The sequence below is a fragment of the Callionymus lyra genome, chromosome 1 (genome assembly GCF_982586985.1).
Source record: "Callionymus lyra chromosome 1, fCalLyr1.hap1.1, whole genome shotgun sequence".
Taxonomy (NCBI): domain Eukaryota; kingdom Metazoa; phylum Chordata; class Actinopteri; order Syngnathiformes; family Callionymidae; genus Callionymus; species Callionymus lyra.
Genome location: NC_141818.1, coordinates 6,286,626 through 6,299,885, shown reverse-complemented (window position 1 = coordinate 6,299,885; position 13,260 = coordinate 6,286,626). Strand labels below are relative to the sequence as shown.

General features: G+C 41.4%; 2 protein-coding genes across 2 annotated transcripts in view; one reads left to right on the top strand and one right to left on the bottom strand.

Moving 5' to 3' along the window:
• prdm6 (PR domain containing 6) overlaps positions 1-13,260 on the bottom strand; it is a 57,251-nt gene that overhangs the window by 15,435 nt on the left and 28,556 nt on the right. The window contains exon 6 of the mRNA XM_087790214.1: positions 4,623-4,747. Coding sequence (XP_087646340.1) covers positions 4,623-4,747 — 125 coding nt within the window. The remainder of the gene's footprint in view (positions 1-4,622; positions 4,748-13,260) is intronic.
• On the top strand, positions 6,470-12,118 carry LOC148087631 (uncharacterized). The gene is made up of 4 exons (XM_087790201.1): positions 6,470-6,563; positions 6,774-6,850; positions 8,333-8,413; positions 8,831-12,118. Exons 3-4 carry the CDS (start codon positions 8,395-8,397, stop codon positions 11,701-11,703), a joined length of 2,892 nt encoding a protein of 963 aa, XP_087646327.1. The 5' UTR covers positions 6,470-6,563; positions 6,774-6,850; positions 8,333-8,394; the 3' UTR covers positions 11,704-12,118.

Genomic DNA, 13,260 nt, shown 5'->3' with positions numbered 1-13,260 from the left:
TCATCGGAACGGTGGAATCGTGCAGGACTTTTATTTCATCACGACGAGACGATTCACTTCAACCTGGAAAAGTTCAATAACTTTTTATTGTGGACTTTTTTTTTACGGCAAACATTAAGAGTGAACTCTCTCCGCATAAAACTATCATTTTAGGTTCCAGTTCTTTTCACGTTCACAGGCGGAACAAGAGACTAATTCTGTGTCCGAAATCGCGCACTTCTGCACTCACACTTTAAAATTTAGTGCACTAGTCGCACTCGATGGACACTTTTCACCCTTAACGACCGCCATCTTAGTGAAGTAAATGACGCTAAACGGAAGCTACGTCACTGACGGCGCGTCTTCAGAGCAGATACCGGCGTATATGTCTTGAAGAAAACACTCATTTGACCACAAAACAACACAACAACAACAAAAATAACACAATGAAACACAACTTAATAACTTGTTTCAAGTGTCGGCAATAGTGTTTCACTGGCTTAGAGTGTACTGTAAAGAGAAGTGCACGATTTGAGACCCGTCCCAATACCACCCCTCTATCTTAGCCCTCTGTTTTGCCCTGAGACTTATGGGTGTCACAAATAAAATATATATATAAATATTCATGGGCGACTGAGCTGCTCATTCTTTCTCAAAGAAATAGTCCAGAAACAATTCGTAAACCGCAATTTTTTTTTAAACTTATGGGGTTATTTCAATTTTCCTCTTGAAGTTTGTATGGGAACATGTGCTCAGGTGTTCCTGGTGCTCCTCCCGCAGCCGTTGAGACACTTTTCCGTGATAGACTCTTCTGGTTCTGCCTCATTCTTGATACACCGGCTTGTATAATCTTACAGAACATCGAGTGACGACAGCCTCATATGTAACAGTGATAAATCAGATTTTTTTTGCTGTTGCCAAGACGTCAGGAAAGAAGAGATTTCGGGGGCAGGACTAAGAAAATGAACAAATGAACCACAGAAGGTTACAGAACACTTGGCGTGAAGTGACGCAACTGTTGCAGGACGAGTCCATGAACTGCTGGATCGGGTCCAAGAGATGAATTTTTTGTCAGTTTTATAGATACATTTCATTATTTATCAATATTTTATTCACCTTATTTATTGAATAAAACAATTATTCTTGACAGTTTAGAAGAAGAATATAATTGCAAGTGTGCATATATATATATGAATATAAGTTTTAATGAATATATATATTTTTTTTATAATGCATTTGTTTTAGCAGTACAAAATACTTCTTTAAAGCCCTTTTTTTAATAGTTTCCTTATTATTCTTCACTGTTTTAAAATAAAAAAATACCTGTATCGTCTTTTTTGAAATCGCAATTAATAAAATAACATTAAAAATTTATTAAAATTAAATCTTATCTGTACAAGTACAAGTTCACTTATTCAAGCAACAAAATTAAAGCAGTTCCTTACTTAACCCTTGTGTTATCTCAGGGTCAAGATGACCCGAAAGCCCCGAAAACAAATGGGTTTGTGGTATCCCTTGTGTTGCATTTTGTTTAAGGTGAACGACCTCCACTATTGCATATGTATTTATGGAAGCCAGGGAGGTGGTTCACTTTGACCCAGATGCAACACAATGGATACCACAAACACATTTGTTTTTAAGCCTAATTATTTTCTTAAGTCATTCTCTGTTGCTGTTCTGAGGGTCGTAGGGTCACAGTGGGCTGGGACACCCTGGACAGGACTTTGGATCATTGCATGAAAACTCTCTTACATGATTAAGAAAAAAAATGTTGTTTTAGAGTCAAAATCTTGGAGGCAACTTTCAATAGAAGTGAAAAGGAACAGAAGGTTCCTTCTGCTTTCTGTGGTTTGTTTGTTCCTTGAGTCACGACTCCGGCCCTCGACTCCTCACGTCATCGCCAAACAAACTTCTGCTGCCGGAGCCAAAAACCCTCCCGACCCCCTGGATCGATACCCGAGACAATAAAGTCTCATCCGAATCATTACAGGCGATTATGACCGGGGCTCGTAACCGTAAGTCAAACGCGGCGTGACTAAACCGCGGAGGAGTTACTGCAGTGAGGCGTTCAAAGACCTCGCGTCCTGTTGCTCCTGCAGCCGGCGATGCAGAAACCTGGACCAGATAAACGAGTTCTATTCTTTGGAAAAACGTTTGTAGTGGATCACACTCTTCGTATTATGGTTCAGGAGTGGAACGCGAACGAGCTGGTTCTGAGTCAAATGTTGTGATTTTAAACCTAATCTGACGTCTGTTCTTTGTTCTCGAGTCAGACTCGTAACCTGACGGCGTAAAAACGAGTGAAACTATCACTTTAAACTTCCTCTGCCTCTCTTTGTCACACGCTAATGATGCATTCAATGACGCTGGGGTTCAGGGCCGGGTCTAGACAGGCATGTATGAGGGGGCAGACACAAATCTTGAGGGGGCATTGTGCCAGGCCCCCTCTTGCCCCTGCCTAGACCCGGCCCTGCTGGGGTTGCGATGGTGCGTTCAGGGGCGTCGGATTTTTTGTAACGGAACCCAAAACGTTGTATTACTGAAGGGTAAAAACGTAAAATATTGAAGGTAAGTAAAGGAAAACATGGTGATGAGTGACGTTTACATTGTGGGTTTGATGAGTTCAATGTCTTCAGTGTTTTATTGTTTGTTATTTATTTTCTTTAAATGGTTGTTGTGTTTTTATACAGTGTTATTATTCAGTTGTGTTATTGTTATTTAATTATACAGTATCTAAAATGTTAGCGCGATCAATACAAATAATGTTTTTGTTGCTAAAAAACCCAGAAAAGAACATGCAAAAATCCCTAAACAAATGTTAAAAGATGGTTCAGACGTCTCAACTCCAGAACAAGAAGGAGGCGGAGGTTCTTCGAGGACGGCCCCCGCGACCTCAACCGTGAAGATAACAAAAGTCTTGTTACTCAATGTGTTCGGAAAAACACCTGAGATTCCCATCAAGAGACGCAGGTCGCTTTTTTCTAATCTTTTCGTGTCATCCGAAAATTCCCTAGACGTCTGTGTTCGGCGACCGTCCTCCCAGACTTCCCGACATCCCCTGTCCTTGTGGCCGTCAAATAAAAATGTTTGGACGTCGTGTTTGTGTTTGTGTGCGGAAGATAACGAGGACACGATGAAGTTAAAGGAGAGTAATTCGGAGCAGAGCTGCTTCTCTCTGTCGGAACAAAACAAATGTAATTAAATTTCGTCTAATTTTAGATGTGAACAAACTATTTCACTGCAGGGCAGATGCTGGTTCTTCCTCTGCGTCCGTGTGTGTGTGTGTGTGTGTGTGTGTGTGTGTGTGTGTGTGTGTGTGTGTGTGTGTTTGGGTCAGGACCGCACGGAGACAGAAAAAGTACTTTAAGTGTAACCGAGACCATCTGGGTTCTCCTTCTCACCGGAGTCTTGAACTCATCAGCCGATGAAATATTTTTGTTTTTCCAAATCCAATTGTGAGTCACATTTCTGGTCCGCGACACACACAAGAACCGGTTTGGTAACTTGTGTGTTGTTACAGTAAAAGTTGTGTTGCCAACCTTTTTATCAGAAGATGAAGAAAAATAGACTAAAACCGGTAAATACATTTAAAAACAAATGCTTGTTTCGATTGACAGCTGCATGTTGAACTGTAACTACAGCCTTCATTACAGTTATTACCGCTTAATAATCTTCTATTGTGTTTGTTCATTCATATAGTTAGTCATTTTAATTATAAACGACTTATTTAAATTACCTAAAACATGTCTGTACTTCAACACTACAGTAGTTTAGTCGGTAATCATTATTCTCCCAGTTACAAGTCTTACAGTAAAAGTAATTGAGATAGAATTTGTTTTTAAAGTAGAGAGAGTTAAGTTTTAGTGTTTTTTTCTTCTTCTTTTATTGTCATTAACTGTACGAGCTTTTCTGGTTGATGTTTACGTGACAGTATTAGTTGTATTCCAAGCACTAACAACGGTGTAGTAATAGTACTTTTTAGTATGTGTAAAAGAAGGGGTGTAAGAAAATATGGGTTCACTTAAATATTGCGATTTTGTATTTTTTTTCTCAAGATACTGTATCGATATTCAACAGCTTTCCATCTATTCTCTTTACTTTCAAATCCTATTTTATTGTCAGAGGTATTTTATGGATAATATTTCAATAAAGTGTGTATAAATTAAAATAAGTCAATATTTTATTTACAATTAGAATTAAAATATTCACAGCGTTTGCCCAATTTTTGTCTTGCGATTAAACTTCCGACCACAAATTGGAAGCAGTTATGATGCCCCCCTCCCCCCTAAATCCAGTGAGATCCTGGCGACTGACTGAGGACGAGAGGATACAGTCGACTCCAGCAGCTTTTAACGCTGATGTTTGGACAAATTTTGGTTTCAAAACAAATAAAAGCAGTTACGACTTCGTCAAAGAGTCATGTGGTCTGTAAATACTGCAACACCAGAGTCAAGTACTCGACAATACTACCAATATATACTTGTTACTACAGTATCGCAGATCATATCGTTGCTCCTCTATCGTGATACGTATCGCGTCCCCATCTACGCACCGTTATGTGATGGGATTGTGTCAGCATTTTTCTTTGTTATCGTAGCTTTTTTCATTTTCCCACCATGCATCTTATTTTTCGCTCCACTCACGGTTCTCGTCCTGGGCGATGCACTGGAGCGGGATCCCGAAGAAGGAGGTGTAGGAGTCGTTGTACCAGACGAGCAGCTCGGTTCCTCTGGGGATGTCCATGCAGGCTCTGTAGAAGATGCACGACCTGAGAAGACACACAACAACAACATCAACACCATGAAAGAACCTCACTGGAATTAAATCCCATTAAAAAGTCGTTCAGAAGTTCAATATTCTGGATCTGGGTCGTCACAAAGTAGAGATACTGGACTATTATTCCGGGTCTCAAGCACTCTTGGTTCGAGGGCCGAAAACAAATCTTATATTTTACACGTCGGACCTTAGACTTGTGAAACTCTCCTGCCGTCGACCAGGAGAAATGAGCCGTTGATAGCAGACGCTGAACTCGGGGCCGGACTCTGATAACGGTTCTGCTGGTCCGGGGGCTGATGTGTGGGAGATATATCTGGCCCCCCTGAAATTCTCCGCCGGTGAGGTGACGAGTCGCGCCGCCGCGCAAACACCTCGTCCGCCCAAAAATATCATTCTTCCTCCGCAACTCCGCTCGGGCTCACGAGGTCGTGGGTTCAAATCCCAGACTGGCCTGAAGGCGTGTGTGTTTTCCATTCATCTTACCGAGTCATGTGTGCGGTGCCCTGGGTGTGTGTCCAAGTGTGTTGTTACAAAAACGTGTGCGTTTGTAAAAGCCTGTTTAAACAGTACACAACAATGTGTTGGTGTGTGTGCATGTGATTCAGTCCACACTTGTTTGTGTATTTACTGTGTGTCTTTTCGAGCTGTGTGTGGGAGAGAATGTTTTTAGATGTGTTAATTATGATGTTATCCTTGTGTGCGTTTTGTGTGTATATAAAGTAGTGAAGGTACATGTGCATTTGTGTGTTAGGGGAGGGTGTGGTAAAAAAAAAAAAACACTCAAGAGGGGAAGGTCTTTAAATCAAACGCACTCACTGACCTCCCGGGATAAAAGCAGACATCATTTTCTGTGTGTGTGTGTGTGTGTGTGTGTGTGTGTGTGTGTGTGTGTGTGTGTGTGTGTGTGTGTTTGTGTGTGTGTAAGATGACAGAACATTGACTCCATCATCGCTGTTGTGTTCAGGCGTGCCTCTCCTACAAACCAAACACATCCAACAGAAAACTCTCGTTATAAAAACGACCCGGCAGGTGGCCCAGCTAGCCGGGTGTGCAGGCAGGACAGCAGGATGCAGGATTGCTCTGCTCTGATGTCTGCAGGCCTGTGTTTTCAAGGGTTATAGCAATAATAAAAAATGAAAAACGGGCCGCTGATGATTTTTGTTATGCTTGCCTCATGGACGTTAACAATACACTTTTGATCAGCTCTGACTCCAGAGGTTCCTCAGCCAGAGTGGAGACATGTCTCGTCTCCACTCTGGCTCTAGTCTGAGTCTTTCCTGGACGACGGAGAACAATTCGCTCCAAGTTAGTTCATGTAACTCACGCAAAGGATCATGGGACAGACAAACTTGCATCATTATAAAAAAGAAACTGACTAGATCTCGAATAATGATTCAATTGACGCAGATCATCTTTTGTGGAAATATTTCCTTTGTATGTGTTAAAATCCCTTTGAAATGTTTGTGAAAGAAAATAATACAATTAAAAAAAAGAAGACGTATGTTATTGTTGTTCTTTCTGTCACACCCATCTTCAAAAAACTTCGGTACTTTTCACCTAAACACACCTCTTCTGATTTCCACTGACCTGACCTTTCCCGAAAACTTTCATAAAGAAAACATATTATGATTCTACCAGGAAGTATTTTGTTGTCATGTTTTCTTCCTCACCAAACTAGTTCCACGAGTTCATCTCATCATGGGCGGAGAATCAAACCATAGAAAAACAACCAGGCTTTCATTCGACTACAATCTTTCTGCCTCAGAAGACAAAGCATCTTCCTGGAGCTCGAGGCGACCTGATTTCTGGTTTGTCATCATTTTCACATTTCAATGTTTGTGTAAATGTCGTGTGCTTTTGAATTCTTCTGCCGCTGTGTGAGAACAACAGCTTTGAATCTTAACATCCTACATTTAATTATTCTTAAAATGTTATGAAAACAATGTAGGAGTTTGAACTGAAACAGTGATCAAGCACATATTGATCGATGATAACTGATTTCTTTTTTGAACCGACAGACCGACAGTCTGCTGGACACGTTCCGATCCGAACTGAAGACGGAGAAGAAATGCGTTCTGAACGTACTGGAGTGAAGGTGAATATAAAGAAAAATGTATCAGAAAAAATATTTTCATCTGGACGAACAACTTCTTAAACTCCTTTTATGTCGAGAGGAAACGGCTGATATTTTACACCAGAATGCCTTTTTAATAACCATTCAGTTATACTTGACTGCTTTAAAATAATATCCACCAATTATTTTTAATTCCTATTCAAATGGATTCAACAAATTAAATTAACTGTGAACACAAATTCTCTGTTTTTGTTGATTATAAAACTTTTTATTTGCAAGATAATAATTTTGAAATTAAGACATTCACTGCAAAATTTCCCTAAAAATACTCAGATGCCTTTCCTGCATTGCATGCTGGGACGATCCGTTTTGATTTAAAAAAAATAAAAAAATAAATCACAATAACGTTTTATCTAGAACTAACAACAAAAGCTTTAATTCCAATTGAAATGACAAAACGTTGATTAAATTGCTTATATTAGGAAACACAATAAGAATATATATTATTGCATACAAGAATAAACATATATACAAACACAATTTTGATCTTGCAAAAAATATTCACTCATTCTTTTGTAGCCAAATTTAAAATATAGTTAATCATTTAAAAGACCCCAAAGCTGTTCATTAGTTGCTGAAATGTACTAGCAGTGGATCTCTACGTTAGCCTTATTTTCAGAAAAAAAATCTTAACCCTTGTGTTATCTCAAAAGTGTTTGAGGTATCCTTTTGTACACATTTTGTTTTCGGGGCCAACGGGTCACCTTGACCCTGAGATAACACAAGGCTTAGACCTAACATTTTACAAACCCTCAAAAACATTCTATATTGTTGCTAAATATTCATTCAAATTGGTACATTTTCTGTAGCCTTGAGCCAAAAGAAAATATGAATGTCCACACATTACACTGAGTTTACTTGTGCTGCTTGTTATTTCTGGTCAACTCATGATCCCAGTATGCATTGCAGGACTAAAAAAAAGGTTCAATGTTGTTGTTTTTTAGTGTTTGGTTTGTTAGCGACACCATTTGCACGATAGTGCTTTTTACCTTCAAGGTTGCTTTTATGTAAGATTAAGAACTTGTTTTTTATACTTCTGCAGATGTAAATACTGCTAAATAACTTTGTTTTGTCTTATTTACTCAGCAAAAACTTAATATTTATTGTACATTTATAAACGTATATAAATGTAAATAAAAGTAAATACTAAATAAATTAAAAAAGCATTGCCTTTTTACAAGATTTTTTTTAACAACATAAAGTGTTGGCTTTTTTCCTGCAAGAGTAACAGTAAAGGAACCTCAGCTATGTTGGACTCTGTTGATGCAAGAGTCACAGATGTGACACAATGAGGGCAATGATTTGAACTGAATGCTGCTGCCCTTGAAAAGCAACATTACACAAACATAAAGAATATTATCCTGAGAACAGTACAAGTCACGGGAGGACAATTGCAGAGATCACACTACAAAGCTCACGTCTAAGACTCCCTTTCTTTCGCAGGTTTGCTCGTGACCACACAATCCTAAATTCAAGGGGCCAATCGGACGACTCCGAGGACAAAGATGGCGACAGTACCAAGCGGTAAGACTTAATAGTTGTTCCTCCAGTTAAATAGTAAGAGTAATAAAATACTCTTGTGTTGTGTTCTTGGCAGATTTGACATTTCATGGGTTAAAAGCATAGTCATGATCAGTTGGCAACTAAACAATGTGCGGCACATGTTGACGAGGAGATCAAGTATGTGGGTCAAAGTTGTTTTTCTGCCATTATCTGATCGAGGCGCTGACGTGCAGAAACAACAGGTTCAGACATTAGGAGAGTGAACTGGGCCATAGTTGAGGAGAAGAACAGGTCGATGCTTAAACAGAAGAACTAAGAATACATTGAGTCGACTGGGAAAATACATTAAGAAAACCTCCGGGATGAGTCGCTTCTTCAAAAAATGTCCATGTATTTTTGACTCCAAGAGATTCATCCCTGGTTTTGTTTCCCTTCCAGGGTGTGAAATCCGAGTAGCGATGTTTGGAGGGAGCAACAATGACCAGAGAATATTAGGAAGCCTAATCGCTGGGGGTGAAGATTTCTCCACCTCTCCACAAGGCACCGGTCGGTGGACGCGAAAGCCGTTCCTGTGCGTGGAAACCCCCGACCTCGGCAGCCCCTCCATGCACGAAAAACAACTGGAGATCCAGAAATGTGTCGCTCACTGTGATCCTGGGCCGAATGTACTGTTGATTCTGATCAACCCTCAGGGCTTCCAGGAGCTCAACATGACAAGGCTACGGTTTCATCTCCAGAGCTTCGGAAAAAACGTCTTCAACTTCTGCATGGTCATCATCACCGGACGCACCAGGTCCGCTTGGCATCCCGCCATCGACCAACTGATGCTCCAGTGCGACGGCAGGCATTACACAGTTCACTTGGACAACAAGTCCTTCTTTGAAAACAACCTGGACGAACTGAGAGAAACGATGGCGAGCATCGTGAGTTACAACGGCAGCCGACATCTCACATTTAAATGCCAGAACAATGGGTTGAAAAAACCGGTCTCGAACATTATTTTGTGTGGGAGGACCAGAACCACCAGGGCCTCGGTGATTCAGGCGATGGTTGGAGAAAGAGTCGATCTACCCGAAGATGCAATGTTTTTCATTGAAAAGCAGGAAATGTTCGGACAACTGGTGACCCTGGCAGAGCTGGACAGCTTACATGGAAGAAGACAGGACATCGCTAAACAGAAGTCTGTTGACAGCATCTCCCTCTGTGGCCATAAGGGGGCCCATGCGTTCCTGCTGGTGATGGCTTTGGAAAGACTCTCCGAACAGGACACGAGCGAATTTAAAGCCATACTCGCCGCATTCGGCGATCGAGCCGAGCGTTTCATCCTCCCCGTGATCACCGTCAAGTCTGACGTCACGGAGGACGTTCGGATGTTCCTCAAGGAGAACGCCGTCTACCAGAAGATCGTGCGGCGATGCGGGGGAAGGCAAGTCCTCCTCAACACCAAGAGACGAGAGCAAGTCGCAGAAGTCCTGCAGTCCGTGGAGACGATGCAGGCGGGAAGTCCTCTGGGCTTCACGGAGAGTATGTTTGAACCCGAGCGCTCGTTTCAGAGGGGAGCTTTTATCTCGTTTAAAGGTAGAAAGAAGACGACAAATAGCATCAGGTGCAGTCTCAAAGTCAGAGCGAGAAGCGAAGGGATTCCTCTAAGAAAGCAGGGAATGATGGGGAACAGAATCCCTAACAATGAAGCTCAGTCCAGTGCAAGTGAAGTCCAGTGTTGCAGGGGGTCCTGCGGGCCTGAATCCCAGAGCGGCGACAACAGTCTTCGGCTTGTGTTGGTTGGGAAAACCGGCAGTGGAAAGAGTTCCACGGCAAACAATATTTTGGGTGAAGCATGTTTCAAATCCGGCTCAAGTTTTGGGTCAGTAAGCGAACACTGCCAAGAAGCTAGAGCGGTCGTGAACGGGCGACAAGTGGTCGTCATCGACACCCCCGGCTTGTACGACACACACTTTAGTGAGGAACAAATGCACGCAGAGATCCTTAAATCTGTCAAATATTCGCACCCGGGGCCACACGCTTTCATAGTGGTTCTGGCCATAGGTCGCTTGACAGAAGAGGAAAAAAAAACCATAGAACTACTCAACTTCATTTTTGGTCAGAGGGCTCAGGCCTTCAGCATCGTGGTGTTCACTCGAGGTGACCAGCTAGAAGACATGACCATTGAAGAGTGCATCGAAGAAGAACGTTCAGGGGTCCTACGAAAACTGATCAGTCAATGTGGAGGACGGTATCACGTCATGAACAACAAGGACAAGAAGAATCGCGATCAGGTCTACGAGCTGCTGGACAAAGTTGAGACCATGGTGAGAGAAAACGGCGGAAGCTGCTACGAGGCAGAAGGTGACAGCGAGGAAGAGGAAGTGGAAGCAGAAGAGACACTAGAACTAGATCCACACATCGAGGAAATGGGAGTCAAGAGAAGAAGCATCAAGGAACTCATTCAGAAAATCGAAGTCGAACATGAAGAAAGCGCCCGAAAAATGTTGGATACGAGGGACAAGATAGAGAAAGAGAGGAAGAAGATAGAGCAGCAGAACAAAATGAGGGAAGCAGAAAACAGAGAAATTAGGGAAAAGGAAATGAAGCAAAGAGGATCGTTTAAGCGAAAAATGCGGGCGCTGTCGATGGAACTCCAGAGATGTGAAGACGGGTCTATGCCAGGTGGTCGGTTCATGTCATTGAAACAGACCAGAGAGGAGTGGGATAGACACCAGGACAGACTGGATCAGGGCAGGAGAGAGTGGTGGGAAAAACAGGATCAGGCAGATAAACAGGACGAGGAGGAGATTGATGAATTGTCCAAAACATATGAAGAGAAGCTAGAACGGTACGAGACGAAACGACAAGAGGACACCGACAGAATAAGGCGCTTACAAAGAGATTTGAGGGAAATAGAAAGAAAACACCAGGAGCTAATGGAACAAATGCAAAGAAGACACAATGCGGAGGCCAAGAGAGAAGCACATGAATGTGGCGAGTTTCGGGAAAAATATGATCAAGATGTGCGCAGAGAGAAAGAAAAGTACACGAAACAAATGAACGACATCAAACAGAAGCAATGGAAACAAACAGACTTCTTAGTGAAGCAGCTGTGCAAGAACAAGAACTTCGAAAAAAGGTACAAAAGGCTGGAACAGAGGCAGGAGGAGGAAATCGAAGGCTTCAAGAGGCAACGGAATTCCCAAAACTTTGACGACATCAGCAATCATATCAAAGAGGTCCTGAAGAAACATGAGGAGGATAACAACGCCTTGATCATGGACTACATTAGCACCAGCACGAACACTCGTTGCGTTATATTGTAGACGGGGAGGTGACCAGCGACTGGTGCTGTGAACGTCACCGTGAGCTTCCAGCGTCTGATGACTTGATGTGGATTCAAACGTCACAACAGACTCTTGTTAACAAAACACAAGTCAATAAACTGCCGTTTATATTTTCAGCGAGCAATATTTGTGCTTGTATGGTTATGAATCTGACTTAACGCTTTTACTTAAACACAGAGTAGGAATCAGATGAGATTTAAAGTCACGAGTTTTACTTGTATATAAGTGAGAATGAAGAACAGAGTTGTTTCTGAAGCACAGAGCTGTTCGTGGTCGGTAAATATGATCATCTTTTTTTTAGCTCAGCACTTTCCTATCAACGGTACAACAAACACATTATTTTGATGTATTGTTTTTATTATGTGATGATGAATAAAGTTTGTTATACCCAGTCTTTCAATTGATTTTTTTTCTTTTTGCAGGTAACACCTACTGTTTCACTCAATTTGTTAGAATATCTTCTCTCCACCCTCGCTCCCTCTATGTAGTGATTCATGAAATAGTCCGTGGGAGAGTTGTTGCTTTGCTGTTGTTGTTGCTTTGCTTTATGAAGATAAATAAGTCCAGCAATATGTGCCTGAATAATGTCACACACATCAGTATTCCGTCCCACTTCCCCTCTTCAAGCAACAGGCGCCACATGTACTAAGAAGTTCGTGGATCTTCTACTCAATTTGTCCGGAAACTGAAATCCAGAAGATGGCGCTGCGCAAAAATATTCGGATGTACGACACGAATTTAGGCACTTTTCATAGTGCAGACGAGCTCCGGTGTAAATGTTTATATTTTGTATACACAGTTATTAACGCTTATACTTTATTTCCAGACGATCAGGGGCTTGTTTGAAACGTCTCAAAATGAGTTTAACAAGAATAAAACTGTAAATCAGTGACTTAAAGTGCTGAGTATTGATGATGAAGATGATCTGATCGTCTTGACTTAAAGCATCAGACGTCAATCATTTTCTTTGTTGCATTAGAAAAACAAGCTCTTTTTTCTGAATAGTGTAAAATAGCAGATTAAAATATTCATTATAAAATGATCGATGTTAATTTAATATCCACTCGTGCAACTACAACAGCTGTGTGTTCATTTATGATCAATATTTATCATTAATGTAACTGTAATCTGATGTGAACATCTCAACGTGACGAGTGAAGCTGACGTGCATCTGAGCAGCTGATCAGGACGTACGCCACCTACAGACCATGCAGGAAATAGAAACTTTTTACCGCTCTTTTCAGTATTGATACATATGTACTTTGACGTAAAAGGTGGCTCAGCACGTATTTTGTGCGTATAACCCCTTAATACATGAGGCCCCAGGATTAATATATACGATGAGTATAATAGAGACACGATACTTGTGTGTGAAACACTTAAGATGACTCGGTGGGCTTAATAATCTATATTTTGTGTGGCACTACGAGATATATTGAGAAGACTTTGCAGTCACTGATTCATGCATCAAAATGTGTAAAGACGGCTCAGTTCAAAAGGAACAAATGGTAACTATGGTTTGTACTCAGACGGTTT